The sequence below is a fragment of the Protopterus annectens genome, chromosome 13.part0 (genome assembly GCF_019279795.1).
Source record: "Protopterus annectens isolate FY-2018-M chromosome 13.part0, PAN1.0, whole genome shotgun sequence".
In the NCBI taxonomy this organism is placed as follows: Eukaryota; Metazoa; Chordata; order Ceratodontiformes; family Protopteridae; genus Protopterus; species Protopterus annectens.
Window position 1 is genome coordinate 376,362,916 of NC_056747.1, and position 14,927 is coordinate 376,377,842.

Below are 14,927 nucleotides of genomic sequence, written 5' to 3' on the forward strand. Positions count from 1 at the left end.
GCATATTCATTATTTTCATGTGGTATGCATATGTTCTCTTTAACTGTTATCTTTCTCTCCAGAATTACATAAAATTGCTCAGGTCCTACCTTCCCTCCTCCTGAATATTAGTCTGCATTTAATATTTCCACAAATTACATGTTTTTCTATGTAGTTTGTTTCTTCCTTTCTCTAAAGATACCACATCCAGTTCTTTTATTTCCTTTAAAATATTCATTACTTTAATTGCACTTGGTTTAGATATTGATTACCATTTTACAGTAATTGATTTTTGGCAACCAATAGCATTAAACCTAGTAAGGCTGAACTATGTAGGCATTTCAGACCCTCTGCCCCAGCTCAAAACAATCATTTCCTTAGTACAACAATTTGCTCCCCCAAAATGTCTGAGAAAGTACTCCATGGAACATTTTTAAATGTGCCAATTCATTACACTCCCAGAAAATGTGATGGTCATACCCATGGGTGTAGTGGAGTTGTCTCTCTTGTGGAAGGGTTCTCTAAATGGAACATCTGCCAGAAAGAAGCTGAAGTCTCTGAGCTGCTACTGCTTCTCGAGTTAGCAAGAAAATCCTGTAGATTTTCCACTTTTGACTGCTGATTTACCCCCCCCCCCTTTCCTCGGGACTGTCCAGTGAGCAGTCAGATTTGAAGTGTGGGAGGGAGCCAGAGCTTTTGGAAGCTGGCTTGTAATTGTCTTGGACAAGGCACAACCAGTATAGCCTAAAGGCTACTGCACTGTGAAGAATCTGTTTTATAGGCAAGATCAACTTCCACAACTGAACTTTACCAGTTACCAATTTTTTTTCTTTCCCATCACACCTCCAGCATTTGCTATCTGTCTGAGGAAAACTTCTCTGAAATGTGCTTGTGGAATATATATGCAAACACTTCCCAAGCAAAAATTCCGAAACCTTCTGGACTTTGCATACTTGGGAGCTGTACATGTGCCATCCCATTATTCTTTTGTCAACTGTCTTTCTAGTCTGTCTTCACAAACGTTTCTAACCTCCTCTCTTTCTTCAGTTGTCATACAGTATTTTGTATGCCCCATAAACTTACCATTTTTAACCGTTTTATTTAGTTGAGTCTGGACTAGAAATTTTCTCTCGGGATCCATTGACTAAATGTAAAGCAAGTAACAAAGGGAAAGAGAACAACCCTGCTTTGTTCTCTGTTCAAATGCAGCTTGTCTGAGAGGAACTCTTCCACCTAAATACTTGCTTCAAACCTTTCATATAGGCTCCTAATTGAGCCTGTTACTCTCAGAATGGGAATACTGCTATTTCCTTGCTCGTAAAGATTTGAGCTGACTTTAATGAAGAGAAGTTTTCTTTTAAGACCCACCATTATTATTCTAATGTCAAATGTTTGCTTCCCCTGCACAAAACCAGTGATCCATATCTGTCAATGTTGGCAACACCTTTGCCATTCTCCTAGCTGGTATGTACAATTAGTTTTACAATCGTGGTTTAAAATTTAAACTGAGTCTGAAGGGTTTTCAGCCTCTTTAGGTAATACAGCCACCACTGCTGTCTTGCAAGATGCTGGTGCTTCCCTCCCTTTTAAAAATACTGTTAAACAAAACTTTCCATATCTTTCACTTTAATTTTCCTAACTTCTCCAGGAATACAGTCAGTTCTTGGAGACTACCCTGTTCAATTTCTCATCGCTTCCTGTCTTGAGCTCCATTTTCCTCTCTTTGGCATAATTAAGTCTTGCATAAATATTTTCACTTGTGCCTTTTTTAGTTTCTGCATTCCTTTGCTTAACAGTTCTTCATAAAATTTCTGAAACAAATTACAAAATTTTAGGGAAAATTTTGGTCAGGACATTTAAGAAATTACCTACCCTTTTCAGTGGGTGTCATAGGGTCTTTTTATACAATTCAAGCAGATGGGCCCTCTGAACTTGTCAACCAATGGACAAAACGCTGAGGAGTCATGCAACTCATTATGCTGCAGTGTCAGTGACCCATCTACCTCGGATAGAAATAGAACCCACAGCCTTCTGCACCAAATGTGTGCGGTACTTGTGCCTTTCTAAACACATGCTTGTTATCCAAATGCTCCATTAATTTCCTTTTAGCACTTTGCAGTTGCTTCTCCTGTTCTCTGAGATTCCTTTTTATTCTGTAGTACATTCAAATTTGTCATTCCGTGTAAGTAGTTTGTAACTACTTTCTCCTGTATCTCTCATTTCTACCTTAATTTTAAACTCTTTCATTTTATCTCACTCGCTAGCTATCCTTTGAGGAAATATCTATATTCCCTAGTAATTCTTGATTCATTTCCCCTGACCATTCCTTAATTCCTGCTCTTTGAGTAGGAACGCACCTGTGTCTGATTTTTACTTCATTACTTTATTCTTAGTTTTTATTGATTCTTGGTCTGAAATAGTTATTGGATGTGTCGAGGCTTTCAGTTAGTCGTACTCCTGTGAGAACTTCTCCAGTCTAGCCTGTTACCTTTTGGAATAATACATAATTGTTTTCATCCAAGTTCTGTCTTTAGATCCTGCTAATGAATCCATATAGTTCATGTCCAGCGTTCTCATTTTTCTATAGAAATCTGCTTCTTTTTGTTTTATTTTCCTTTCTAAGCTCCCAGATGCATCCTGATTTATTGCAGATCAAATTCCAGACCCACCAAAAATAATCCCTGGTGAAAGCTGATTATTTTTTCCAAAATTCCCTTAAGCTGTATAATGGCAGTTATAGGTGGAATATAAATATGTCAGCATAATTCTCCTCTGCCGGTACGTCTTGCTATCACGAATATGCCACTGTGTTTTATCCCTCCCATTATGTCACTAGTGGAGTCCCTCTAGCAATCCGTTATAACTCTCCTCTTCCTTTGTCCTTGTTTTGCTGAATGTCCACTCTGAGTCAAATTCACGTGTTCCTTTCTATCCAGGCATGACTCTTGCAACATTTGCTATTTGCACTGTTTCTTATTGTAATTCCGTACTCTCGCCCATATATTTGACAATTTGCATTCCATGATGATATGAACAAGAGTAGCCATTATGATGGGTAGCTGTTATTCCCACTTTTTGCCCATTCAAAAGAACTGTTACATGTATTTCCATATTTGTGTTTACATACACATGCTAATGCTTGGCTGGTTGGTTTCATACGAAGTTGCTTCTTCTCATCTTCATGTGAAACTTAATGCCTCATTTTCAAGACTTTGTGCATCAGTGAAAAACACTCAAAAAATTTTCAGACCCCTACTAACAATCTCCCAGTACAACTGTACATTTTCAAAAAAACAGTTTACCCCTCCAAATGGGAGGAGTTGCCCAAAATCAGTGGCTACACCCACAGGCATTATGTATTCTAAAATTACGGTAACAGATGCTAAACAGCATATTAGTCTGTTTTTCTATTTTCACTTAATGTAATTGCCTTCCTTCCATACTCTGGTATAAAAGTTTTTTTTTCTTTTACATAGTCTTTGACAGACTGGGGATTATTTCAGAGTCCTCCCCAACACTTTAATACACTCAACAAACTTCCAAATCTTATGTAGACAATTTTTGTATTTAAACGGCAACTAATGAAAACGACACTTTACAATTCTGTTTTTTTTTTTTTTTTTTTTTTTTTTTTCCACCAATTTCAGCATTGTAGCAAGTCTTCATCTTATCCTCCCAGCACCTAGTCTTTGCTTCAGGTCCAAGCAACTCTTCAACCTTCTAGTCAGCTCCTGAGCCCCCCCATAAGTCTAACAGTTTACATTGGAACAATGGAGGCAAATTCTCCATGGGATTTATTGTGTAGAATGGGGAGCAGAATTGGCTTCAACTTTTACTGGCTTATGCTTGCTCGGCTAAATTTTTTATGTTCTGTTTACTCTATTCTGCATCCAAAAACATCTTTGATCCTCCAGGAAAATATTCTGAAGGCTGCTTGATATAGCAACATGAATCTCAAACCTGATTAATTCTTACTTTTTATTACTTACGACGTACATTTATATAAATGAAAACAAACCACATTGACAATTTTAATTGCAAACATGCATCACTTATCTAGTCACTGTCAGCATAACTCATTTAAATTCTGCCTTCTTTTAAACCTTGTTTGCATGAATTCTCCCCACATCTTCCATTTTTTCTCTGCAGTTTGCTCCTTCTGTTTTTATAAAGGTCCCATTTCCAGTTTTATCTCTGTTTGCTACTTCTAGTACGGTTGGTTTAGAGTTTGATTTCCATTTCCTAGTAAATGCTCTTTTGGCAGCCACCATAATTAGACTTGGCAAGGCTTTAATACATCTAGGAAATTCAGATTTCTGTATTGTAGCTCAAAAAAAATTTCCTTAGTCAAACCAGTTTGCTCACCCAGTATTTCTGATGGAGTAGTCTGCAGGGATTTTTTTAAAGTATGCCAACTCATTACACTCCCAGAAAATGTTCCCAATTATCTCTGTCTTCCCCATCACACCTCCAACATTTGCTATCTACCGGAGGAAAATTCTTTGGAGTGTGCTTGAGTATAAAAATACCTAATGTAAACGCTTCCAAGAAAAGATATAAAATCTTCTAGACTTTGTTGCATATTTGGGAGGCATATATATATATATATATATATATATATATATATATATATATATATATATATATATATACCCCCCATTGTTTTCTTTTTGAATTGCTTGTCCGTTCTCTTCCCAATCCTTTTTGACCTTCTCCGATTTCTTGGTTATCATGCAGTATTTTATATGCTGTATTAATTCCTTTTTTTTAACAGCAGCTTTTGTTCTAGATTCTACTAAACTCTCTGTGCTGGTCTTTTGCTTAGAATAACCTTATTTCTTTCTTTTCCCAGAGTCTGCCTTCCTTATCAAGGATTGATCATCTCTCACCTGTAGTCCGAATAAATTCTTGGCCTCTTCCCATTAGATTACCTTTCTCCCTCTAAGTATTTGCAACCAATAGCTTGGTTCTTTTGCCAGTTTTCTCCATTAAATTCCATCCCCTTCTTGCCTATTGTCTTTATCCCTAACTGCAGTCATTTCTATCAGTAGGCTGTCCTTTTTTTTTTCCATTCCTGTATTGGCTTAATTCTTAGAATACTTTATGCTACTTTATAAATATAATATTCTGTATGGTTATTCTCCTTAAGGATCTGCAGCCAAAATCCCAGTCTCTCCTTGTTTCTTGAGCTCCCACCCCTGTTTTGTCATCCTCATCCCTTTCCACTTTGAATTATAGCTTTCTGCTTGTGCTATGTATAGGACCCTTAACTGTAGCTCTGGATTACCCCTTCAGATACGATAATCCCAGACTGCCTTGTTCTGTTGGAAGAATCCGCTTATCCCACTTGACTCTTGCAGTCTTCCCTTTCCAGCTAAAATTGTTGTGCTCTAATAATTGCTATCCACAACTTCTCCCGTGGTTGATTTAAAAATGCCTGACCTGTGTATAAAACTAAAGGGACTAAAAACATTTTAACTGCTTGTATCCATAAAGCAGAGCTTCCAATTTCTCACTGTTTTTAGTCTCTTCCCACATGTCCTTAGCTGCCACGCCAGAATCCTTTTTAATCCATGCTCCTAAGTACTTCATTTAATCATGTACCTAGAAATATGGATATTGCTGAACCAAATTGTGTTTGGGTATGTACTTTACAGCTATTGCCTTTGTTTTAGCTTCATTAATTTTGTATCCCAAAAAGCTTTGAAATTGTCTCAATGTTCCACAACACTGAAATGTTATTTTCTGGTTTTATCAGGTATAACATGTCATCTGCAAGTAGACCCATCTTTTCTTGACTGCCATACTAATTGTATCCTTATTTTCTTTGTCAGTGTTTCTCAGTATAATGCAAATAAAGGAGAAAAAGGGCACCCTTGCCTGGTTCTTCTGGTGAAATAGAAATAGTCAGAGGAACCCACTCACTTTAATATTCACCTCTGAGCCCTCGTATATTCCTCCTAATCATCCTTAGAATTTTATCAGGGAATGCAAATCTTTCCATTGCCCTGCTGATAAACTCCCAGGTTATTCTGTCAAATGCTTTCTCTGTACAAAGACCTAGCAACAAAAGTGGTATTTTCTTATGTTCTGCTTCTCTCTGGATTATCAGTGTTTTGTTGATGTCAAATGTTTGCCTTTCCGCCACAAAAACGCATTGATCCATGCCTGTCAGTTATGGCATCACCTTTACCATTAATTTAGCCATTATAGACTTAAACACTTTATAATAGTGGTATAGAATTGAAATGGACAATCATGAAGCTGGATCTGATGGGTCTTTCCCCTCTCTAGGTATTATAGCCAGCACCACTTTCTTCCAGGATGGTGGTGCTTCTCCTCTTAAAACACTGTTAGACAAAACATTTTTGGATATTTAACTCCTAGCTTCCAAACTTCCACAGGGATGTCATCTATTCCTGGGGACTTGCCTGTGGACTGGTTATACATCACCATTTTTATCTCATCTCCTACTATCCTAGCTGTTTGAAATTGAGCCTCATCTACCTCTAACCTTGGCATATTTAATTCTCCCATAAACATTTCCATTTGTACCTTTTTCTTGATTTCTGTTTCCCTGCTTTATACAGACTTGCATAAAATTTTCGAAATATATTTTTTACCTGTCCAGGATCTTCTGTTGTCTTCCTTGTTATAGCAGTGACATCCCTTTCTACTTTCTGTTGCCCGAGTCATTGTGCTAAACATTTTATGTTCCAGAGTTACTGTCAGAAAAACAGTCACTTAACAGCAGTCTTTCTAAATTTGTGCATATTATTGAGGTCATCCCTTATTTTTTGTTTAGCGTTCTGTAATTGCTTTTGTTCTTCTGTGAGATTCTGCCTATTTTCCAATACTTTGCTTTAACATTCATCAGTCCCTCCAAGTAATTTTCTTAATCTTTCTCTCTTGTTTCCACCCCACTTTAATTTTATCCCACTATCTATCTATATTTTCAGAAGAAATTTCTGTCTTCTCTAATAACTACCGAATAATTTCCACTACCCAGTCCTAAAACTCCTTTCTTTTCAACAGAAAGGTGGGAAAGCACCACTGTCTCATTTTTTTAATTACCCTGCATTTTTACTTTATTATTGGCACATGATGTGAAATATTCATTGAATGCATATCAAAACTTTCAATTTAATGCACGTTCCTGTAAAATATGTTCTTTCTAGTGTAGACCAGTTTGTGTCTTGGAATAATATGAAAATTCGCTCTGAACTCCTGCTACTGAATTCACATCTTCCATGCAAATATTTTTATAAATTTCTTCAAAATCTACCCTCCTTTCTTGTATTTTCCCTTCTGGATCCCACACATCTTCATTGCTGCAAATCAAATTCCATTTCCCATCTACAAGTAATCTCTGCTGAAAGCTGATTTTCTCCCAGAATATTCTTAAGCTCCATTGTAGCAGTTCTAGGTGGAATATAAATACATGTCAGTGTAATCGAATAGCCCCTTACTACAAATCTGCCATTATTATTTTTATCTTCTTTCAATATTGGAGCTTGTCTTGCAATTAATGTAAGTACTCCTCTCCTTCTGTCCCTCGTATTCCACTGAATAACTATTCTGAAGACCTATCCTTATCAAATTCACACATTCAATTCTTTCCAAATTTGCACTCTACATTTTTTAGTATAGCTCACTACTCTCTTTTGTTTGTGTATTTGAGACCATTTACATTTAAAGATAGTACAGAAACAGTCAGTATGTTTAAAAGTGAGTATTCCCATTTTTTGTGTGTAATAGCTTTTTAATGGTCTGATTCCAGCTTTTGTGTTACATGCATAAACAGTTGTCAGGTTGATGCTTCTGCAAGCTCTTATTTGGTAGACAGTGTTCCTTTTCCTTGATTAGCTTTCTCTTAACTTGCTACTAGATAAAGCCAAGGGCGTTAATCCTTTGATTCCCCTATGCAGGAATGAAAAAAAGCTCATCAATTTTTTTTTTCTATCCTGCTCTTTTGATCAGACTTATATTTTTTATGTTGCAGTGCCTACATTTCTTAAACCCGATCAAAGAAAAAAGGGGAAAAAACAGGGGTACCTGTTTACTTTAGTTATCCCATTGCACTTGAAAATAACGGAGAACTTTACTTTATGGCCTACAAATTATATCGTGGATTATCTTTTACTTAGTTAATTCTTTCCTCCTTCTCCCCCCTTCTTAAATGCTTTTCCAAGCATTCATGGGATGACATAGGGCATATGCTTTAAGTCCCCTGCGAGTTTAATAAACTCAAAGTCCAATGTTTCCAGGGTTTCTTGTTCTCTCATGTTTCACAGATATTAATGCTTTGTAATACCACATGTATTTGTCAATTTTTCAGAGTTGTTAGTTTTATTCCTGTTGCTCTCCCATCTCCCAAATCCAGTTTCTGCTTCATTTCCAGTGTAACTCCAGTTCTTCTAATAAACTGTTGTCTCTTATTCTGTCTCGTATATTTTCCGTTGAAACATTGGAAAAAAATTTCACTGGCACAGTCTCCCTGTGATTGAAAGGGCATGTTGTGCATGTATACCAACCAGAAGGACAAGAAGCAGAATTTCCTTCTGTTTCACAACTCGCCTTTTGTTGGACAAACTTTTTTGTATTTCCTGTTTAGCATTCTTTGCATCAAAAAATGATTTTGCCCGACCACGAAAAAAAAAAAAATTCTGAAAATATATCTGTGTACACAGCGTCTCAGGCCTGCTTCTAGACATTCCATGATTAGTGGAAAAATGTCCTCTTCTGCCTGTTGTACAGTGAGTAATCATTTTCCACAAATACTTTACTGTCTCCCACTTCTAATACTTTGTGATTCTGTCACAGTTTTGTCAGGAATACACTCCTATTTCTGGTAAGATTGCATCTTTACTATTAAAGGTCTAGATTGCTTTTTCATGGCCACGTTTGGAGAGTACACACAATGTCTTCTTTCAGTTAACGGCTCCTACTGTTGGATACCAGTCTGATTTGCATATTGTGCTTTCATAAAATTAATACAGTTTGTTCCTTCAGATTTTCTGGTACAGCAGAAAATCTAGGTTTTCCCCTTGTGGTCTGTCCTCTAGTTCTATTTTTTTGAAGCATCACTTGAGCAGTCTCCTATTCAGTCAGCCATGCCTTCATTTTGACCTCTGATTTTTGCAGTTTTCACCTCATCCAAATATCTGGCTTCCTCCATTTTTTTCCAGCCTTTTATGATTTGAGTTGATAAGCTATTTCTTTGTGTTTTATTTATTTTAATCTGCTCTGAGTAAGGTTAACTTATTTTTTTCCTCTAGGTTACTAGAAGTCATGTCTTGCACCAAAGCTGGAGCTTTCACTGCTTTTTACTGAAGAGCTGCAGAATTCTTCCCAGTGTTTTTTCCTCACTTTTTACGATTAATTTGTCTTTCAGGTTATCTGAATTCTATTTTTGCTGGCATGTCGGCAGTGCACTTACTAGCCGGGTACTGAAATTTGTCCAAAAATACAAGTTTACTGGCTCTCTTCCGAGTTTGTCTTCACACTGTAAGAGCTGAATTTAAGTTGTTACTTAGTGTGCAGCCATCTTGGAAATCCCTCAAACCTGATTCTTGATTTCCCCTGATTACAGTGTGCACTTGTTTCTGTTCTGCCTGGTATATGAATAATTTTCCACAAACACTTTTCATCTCCAATTGTTGATACCCTTCTGCTCCAGTTTTGTCAGGAGCAGCTCTTCTTTCTTGTAAGACTGTATATTCACTAATATATGTTTTTAGCTGTGTTCTCATAGCCAGATGTGGAACATGCACACTGTCAATTAACACATCCTGCTGTGAATTACCAGTTCAGTTGCTTATTTGTAATTTCATTAAATTAATCCAGTGTATTCCTTCCATATTTTCTAGTATAGCAGAAAACTTCAGGTGGCATCTGCATGCTCAGTCTTAACTTTACTTTTTTAAACAGTTGAGAAGCCTCATTCAACTTGTCTTTCAATTCATCCTCTGATTTCTGCATTTTTATCAGCTTATTTGAATAGCTACTTAATGCTGCTTATTCTTTCTGGCATTTTCTTTTAAACCTCCAGTGTCTCACTTATTTAAACATCTTTGAGTGCTTTTGATTTGTTTTTTTCCCTCTAAATTACTAGAGGCCCTCTCCTGTATTAAACTTGAAAGTTTAATTGCTTTCTTCTGATCAGCTGCAGGATTCGTGATAGCAAGGGTTTTCTTCTTTCTATCTCTCTCTCTGTCTGTCTGTCTGTCTGTGTCTCTCTCTCTCTCTCTCTCTCTCTCTCTCTCTCTCGTTTAATTTTCTCGTAGCTTCTCAAAATAACTTTTTAGCACAAAAGATCTGAGCAGAGCCAACTATTTAATGGGTGAAGAAAGGCCCACAGTCCAGGACCACTTTTAAATGTTGCTCTTATAAACTTAGTTGAGTAACTGGAATTGCATTTGCAAAAGCACAAAAACGGGCACCAACACCAGGAGGTTTGAATAAAACTGTCCACAGCAAGCTCGAAATAAACAGCTCTTTAATCGCATGTAACAAGATGGTAAGCTGTGAATTTATGTACCCCATGCCCTGTTTTAATTGGATAATATAATTGAATAAACACGTAATAAATCACAATTAATCTAACAATCCAAATCTACCCCCCCCCCCAAGTACATACAAACCTATATTTTTAAAAGCTGTCTAGAACTGGATAAAATGTTGTGCACAAATAGAGATAAATATAGATAAGTTACATAAAGATATAAATTAATAAATGAGTGAATCTGTAGTCAAACTGATTCTTAGAATTTCCTAATGCACACACACTTTATCCAGTTCTAGACAGCTTTTAAAAATGTTTGTATGTACTTGGGGGGGGGGGGGGGGTAGATTTGGATTGTTAAATTCATTATGTGATTATTCGATTATATTATCTAATTTAAAACAGGGCATGGAGGTTATATAAAGGAATTCACAGCGTATCTTGTTGCATGTGATTAAAGAGCTGTTTATTTTGAGCTTGCTGTAGACATCGTTTTATTCAAACCACCTGGTGTTGGTGCCTTTTTGTGCTTTTGCAACTGGTTCCTGGTCTTTTCAGGGGGTCGAATGTGACATTGTTGACATGAGAATATCGAACGTTCAGAATCTTGAGCGTGTAAACTGAAATCTCCGTAAGGGGAGATTTCCATTTACTGCAATGTAGTGTGGTCTCGGAGTTGGTATATTTAAGTAGCAGGGGGTTATGGGGGATGCAGGGTGGCTTGTACCCCTACTTAAACCCATAAGGGTACTTTTTTGTTTTTATAAGGTCGACGTTTGAAGACATTGACCATATGTTCAATGTTTTCAACCGTCGATCTTATAATATAGACCCTTTTCAGGCACCCAGCCACCTTTTGTTTTGTGGAATTGTATTTGCATGCATTTCTGAAGTATATGCAGTCTGAAACTGAAATGCGCTCATTATTTCAATAATTTACCAAAATGACACATTTTCTGAGGAATAGACTAAAACATGTGGCAAGTTTGGACAGTTGAGAGGTATGATGCAGTGCAGTAACCAGCAAGTAACTGAATTTTACTTAAATTGCTCTTCTGTGTGAAAACTGTTAAAAAGCCAGGAGAGCTCTAATCAGCCTGATTGTACAACCATCTTGGAAGTCCATGATGTACATTTCTTGGAAGAAATGCTGTCTAGTTTGCATCATTTACTTGTTTTTTGGCATTTTTTTTCAGTTATTTTGGTAGCTGTGTTAAGTAAAGCAGTAAACTGGGAAATAATGCAGCAATACTGCAGCATTCTGCCCATTGGCATCCTAGCGTTATTGGATAAGAAATAGCATTTTTACTTGGCCAAAACGTTACCTGACACTTTATCCTTCTGCATTGGAAATTGTTTTGAAGGCATTTATTTATGTAAGTTAGCAAGTATAAAACACATTCTGTGCAAGTTATGGTTTTCATCTTCGTAAAGAAAGAGATTTATCCTTTTCTTAGTAAGCGACTCGTATAGTAATTTAGTTTCAAGTGCAGATAAGCTTAGTTTATCTGGTAAATAGTTTTCTGTAGTTTGGAGTCTCAATTTCATTTTCTGTTGTGTGTGTGCTGCCCCCCCCCCCCCCAATATATAAACATTTATTTCCTTTAATGCAGGGTGCATGTTATAAAGCAGCATGAAACATTTAAAGTGAGGAATCAGCAAAAAGGGTTTTGGACTGCAGGATGGCTCAGCCTTTCTTGTGCATCCTGGACAAGTAGATCATGGGGTAATCTTTTTATACTAAATTGTAGGTGCACCTAAAGGCTCCAACAAGTACAGTAGAAAAAAATGCCTTCTTTAGAGTACTTGACTTCTACACATTAGACTTTTGTGATCTACACACTTTTATTGCCTGTCTTGGTTATAAATGGACATTAAGTGCCTTTCCCTTCTAATGGCTGTTGACCATCAGGCTGTCCTGTACATTTTAAGCCTGTTTGCTCTTGGGTGCCTTTCCTACATCATCTGGCCAGCTCTTGCTTGAACTGTCATCCAGATAGATGTGAAGGAATTGGTGCCCCCTACTAATGCACAGGGATTCTAGTTTAACCTGAGACTCTTGGTTCAGTTCCCCCACTCCAGGCAGGAAGAGTCCTTTTTTCTGAATGGACCATAATTGTCCCCAGGTATGTGAACTACTGTGGAGCACTCCCAATCCGCGTCTATATTACATCGAAGCTTTAGTAAATCGGATAACTATAGCTCAATCTTGTAATATCGACAGCTAAAATTGTCAAACTGCTGATTCAACCAAGGGAAACACTTCCCTTGGCTGAATCCAAAAAAAAACTTAACATCCAAAATCAAGTGGGGGGGGGCTGTGCCCCCCACACTCTCCCTCCCTAAATATGCCAACTCCGAGATCGCTCCAAATTGGAGAAATGGGCATACTCCACAGAACTGCCAAGGAAAGTGTTTCCCTGGGTTAAATTGTCTGTTTGACAATTTACGGTTTTGATATTACAAGTTCAAGCTTTACTTTTTCGATTAAGTAAAGCTTTGATCTTGTAATGTAGAACCCCCCCAACCACCCTTTGCAACCCTGCCTTTGAGAGCATAAACTAAGAGTGTTGCAGGTAATCCTACCCCTAATGGCTCATGTCAGCACCGGTATCATTGTGGAGAACCTACAACACCCTGTCAGAAGCATGCACACCTTCCACAAGTGTTGTCACAATGAGTGCCATCACCGACTTGGGATCACTAAGCTCATGTTCTCTCCAAACCTGTACTTCATTTGTATGAGACCTAAGTTGGTTACTGAAAAACACCTACGCCCTCCTTCCAGGGTGGAGGTAAGTATAAGCTATTCACCTCATTCTCCTCTATCCAGATATTCTAGTTTAAAGGCTATTTCATGAGGCAGAATTGTCTTGAGCACAGCCAGGACTGGCTCTCTCTGACCTCAGAACCCATTTTATCATTTAAAGAAGGGTGGCCTTTTACAGAGAGTACGCCTTGTAAGTGCTTTTTAGCATCCTTGGAACTTGAAGGCATCTGTTTCAGGTGTTGATGCTTAGTATCAAGAGCCACAAAGCGTTTAGCTTATAGGCAGTATTTACATTTTTTTTTTTTTTTTTTTTTTTTTTTTTTTGCTGTACTGCAGTGGAGAGACGCAGGATAACTTATTATAGTGTTATGAGATGAGAGTAAATAATTTCTGCAAAGTTTAGACTGATCCTTTGAGGGAATCTTCATAGAGGATACCGTATTGGTATCTTTTGTTTGTGGCGATTATTTTAAATAGCTAGCTGTTGCTGATGGGTGGTGCTGTCTGCATACCTGCTTTTATTTATTTTTTATGATTATTGAAAAGTGTTTTCCTTAATGTAAGTATTCTCTCTCTGTGCCTTAATTACGTGATTTTCACCTTGAACTATCCCTCTTGTGTGTAGTTTCCCTGTCACCACTTCACTGTCTAAATTGAGTTAATAACTTCTGTTTTTAGCACAAGTTGCCTTAATACGTGAATGATTGTGTATTTAAATGATTTCTCTGGTTTACTGAGCATCACTAAAGAAAAATATTGATTTTTTTATATTTCTTTTTTAAATGCTACCTTTGTGATTTACTTAATCTGTTGGCAAGTTTTATTTTCATAGTTGGTATTTCAGTTATTGTATATTGGTAGTCTTGCTTTCACAGTTTCTGGTCTCCAATTTTGGTTAATTTATTAACTATGCAATACTTTTGGCTATGATCACTTGATTGTAAAGGGTTTTTTTCTTGATTTCAGCCTTGCACTGCAGTGGATTTTAGGAACCATGACTGACACAAAGCGACTTGCCTACTCCATTGTCCAGTTTCTGAAACAGCAGTTAAGTTCTGGAGAACTTTCCTCAGATGCACAAGAGAGTTTAGAAGGTAAATAGTGGAGCAGTACTTTTATTGGAACTTAGTCTGTGAAATGATTAAACTTTGATCTGTAACCAAAATGCTTCCCTATCTGTTGCATTTGATTCTTGAGCATATAAAATGTTGCATGTCTTAAAATTTCTGTGCAAGCAGTGGAGGCCTGGAATAGACATTTGTACTTTGCAAATGAATTAAGGATTTGTAAGCATCCGTAAGCTAAACCCTAATTTGAAGCATGGTTGGAGCTTGAAAGACTGCAGAAGGAAAAGATGAGATATTTTTTGCAGATACTTCATCTTCTCATAACTTTATTGCTTGCCTTGTGGCCAAGAGTGCATCATTTGTTAGTGCAAAGGAAATTTTTTTGTCCAGTAAACAATTATTATGCCAGCGATACTCTGCAAAGGAGCAGACATGTTGGACTTCATAGATTTCTTCCAAAAAGTGGGCATAATGGTAGAGTATTTCTCAAACATTCCGATGATAAACATGAAAATTAGAGACTGAGTTTTCACCACTAAGTTCTTGCACCCACTATCCCCACTGCTAGTATGTGGTTTCTCATTCTACTATTGCTGCAGTTAGAAAA

At 37.2% G+C, this 14,927-nt stretch overlaps 1 protein-coding gene across 2 annotated transcripts in view; it reads left to right on the forward strand.

Annotated features, from left to right (window-relative positions):
- SGTA (small glutamine rich tetratricopeptide repeat co-chaperone alpha) overlaps positions 1-14,927 on the forward strand; it is a 571,490-nt gene that overhangs the window by 34,412 nt on the left and 522,151 nt on the right. For both annotated transcript variants that reach the window (XM_044053988.1, XM_044053987.1), the window contains exon 2: positions 14,220-14,347. In XM_044053988.1, coding sequence (XP_043909923.1) covers positions 14,248-14,347 — 100 coding nt within the window. In that variant the 5' untranslated portion in view covers positions 14,220-14,247. The remainder of the gene's footprint in view (positions 1-14,219; positions 14,348-14,927) is intronic.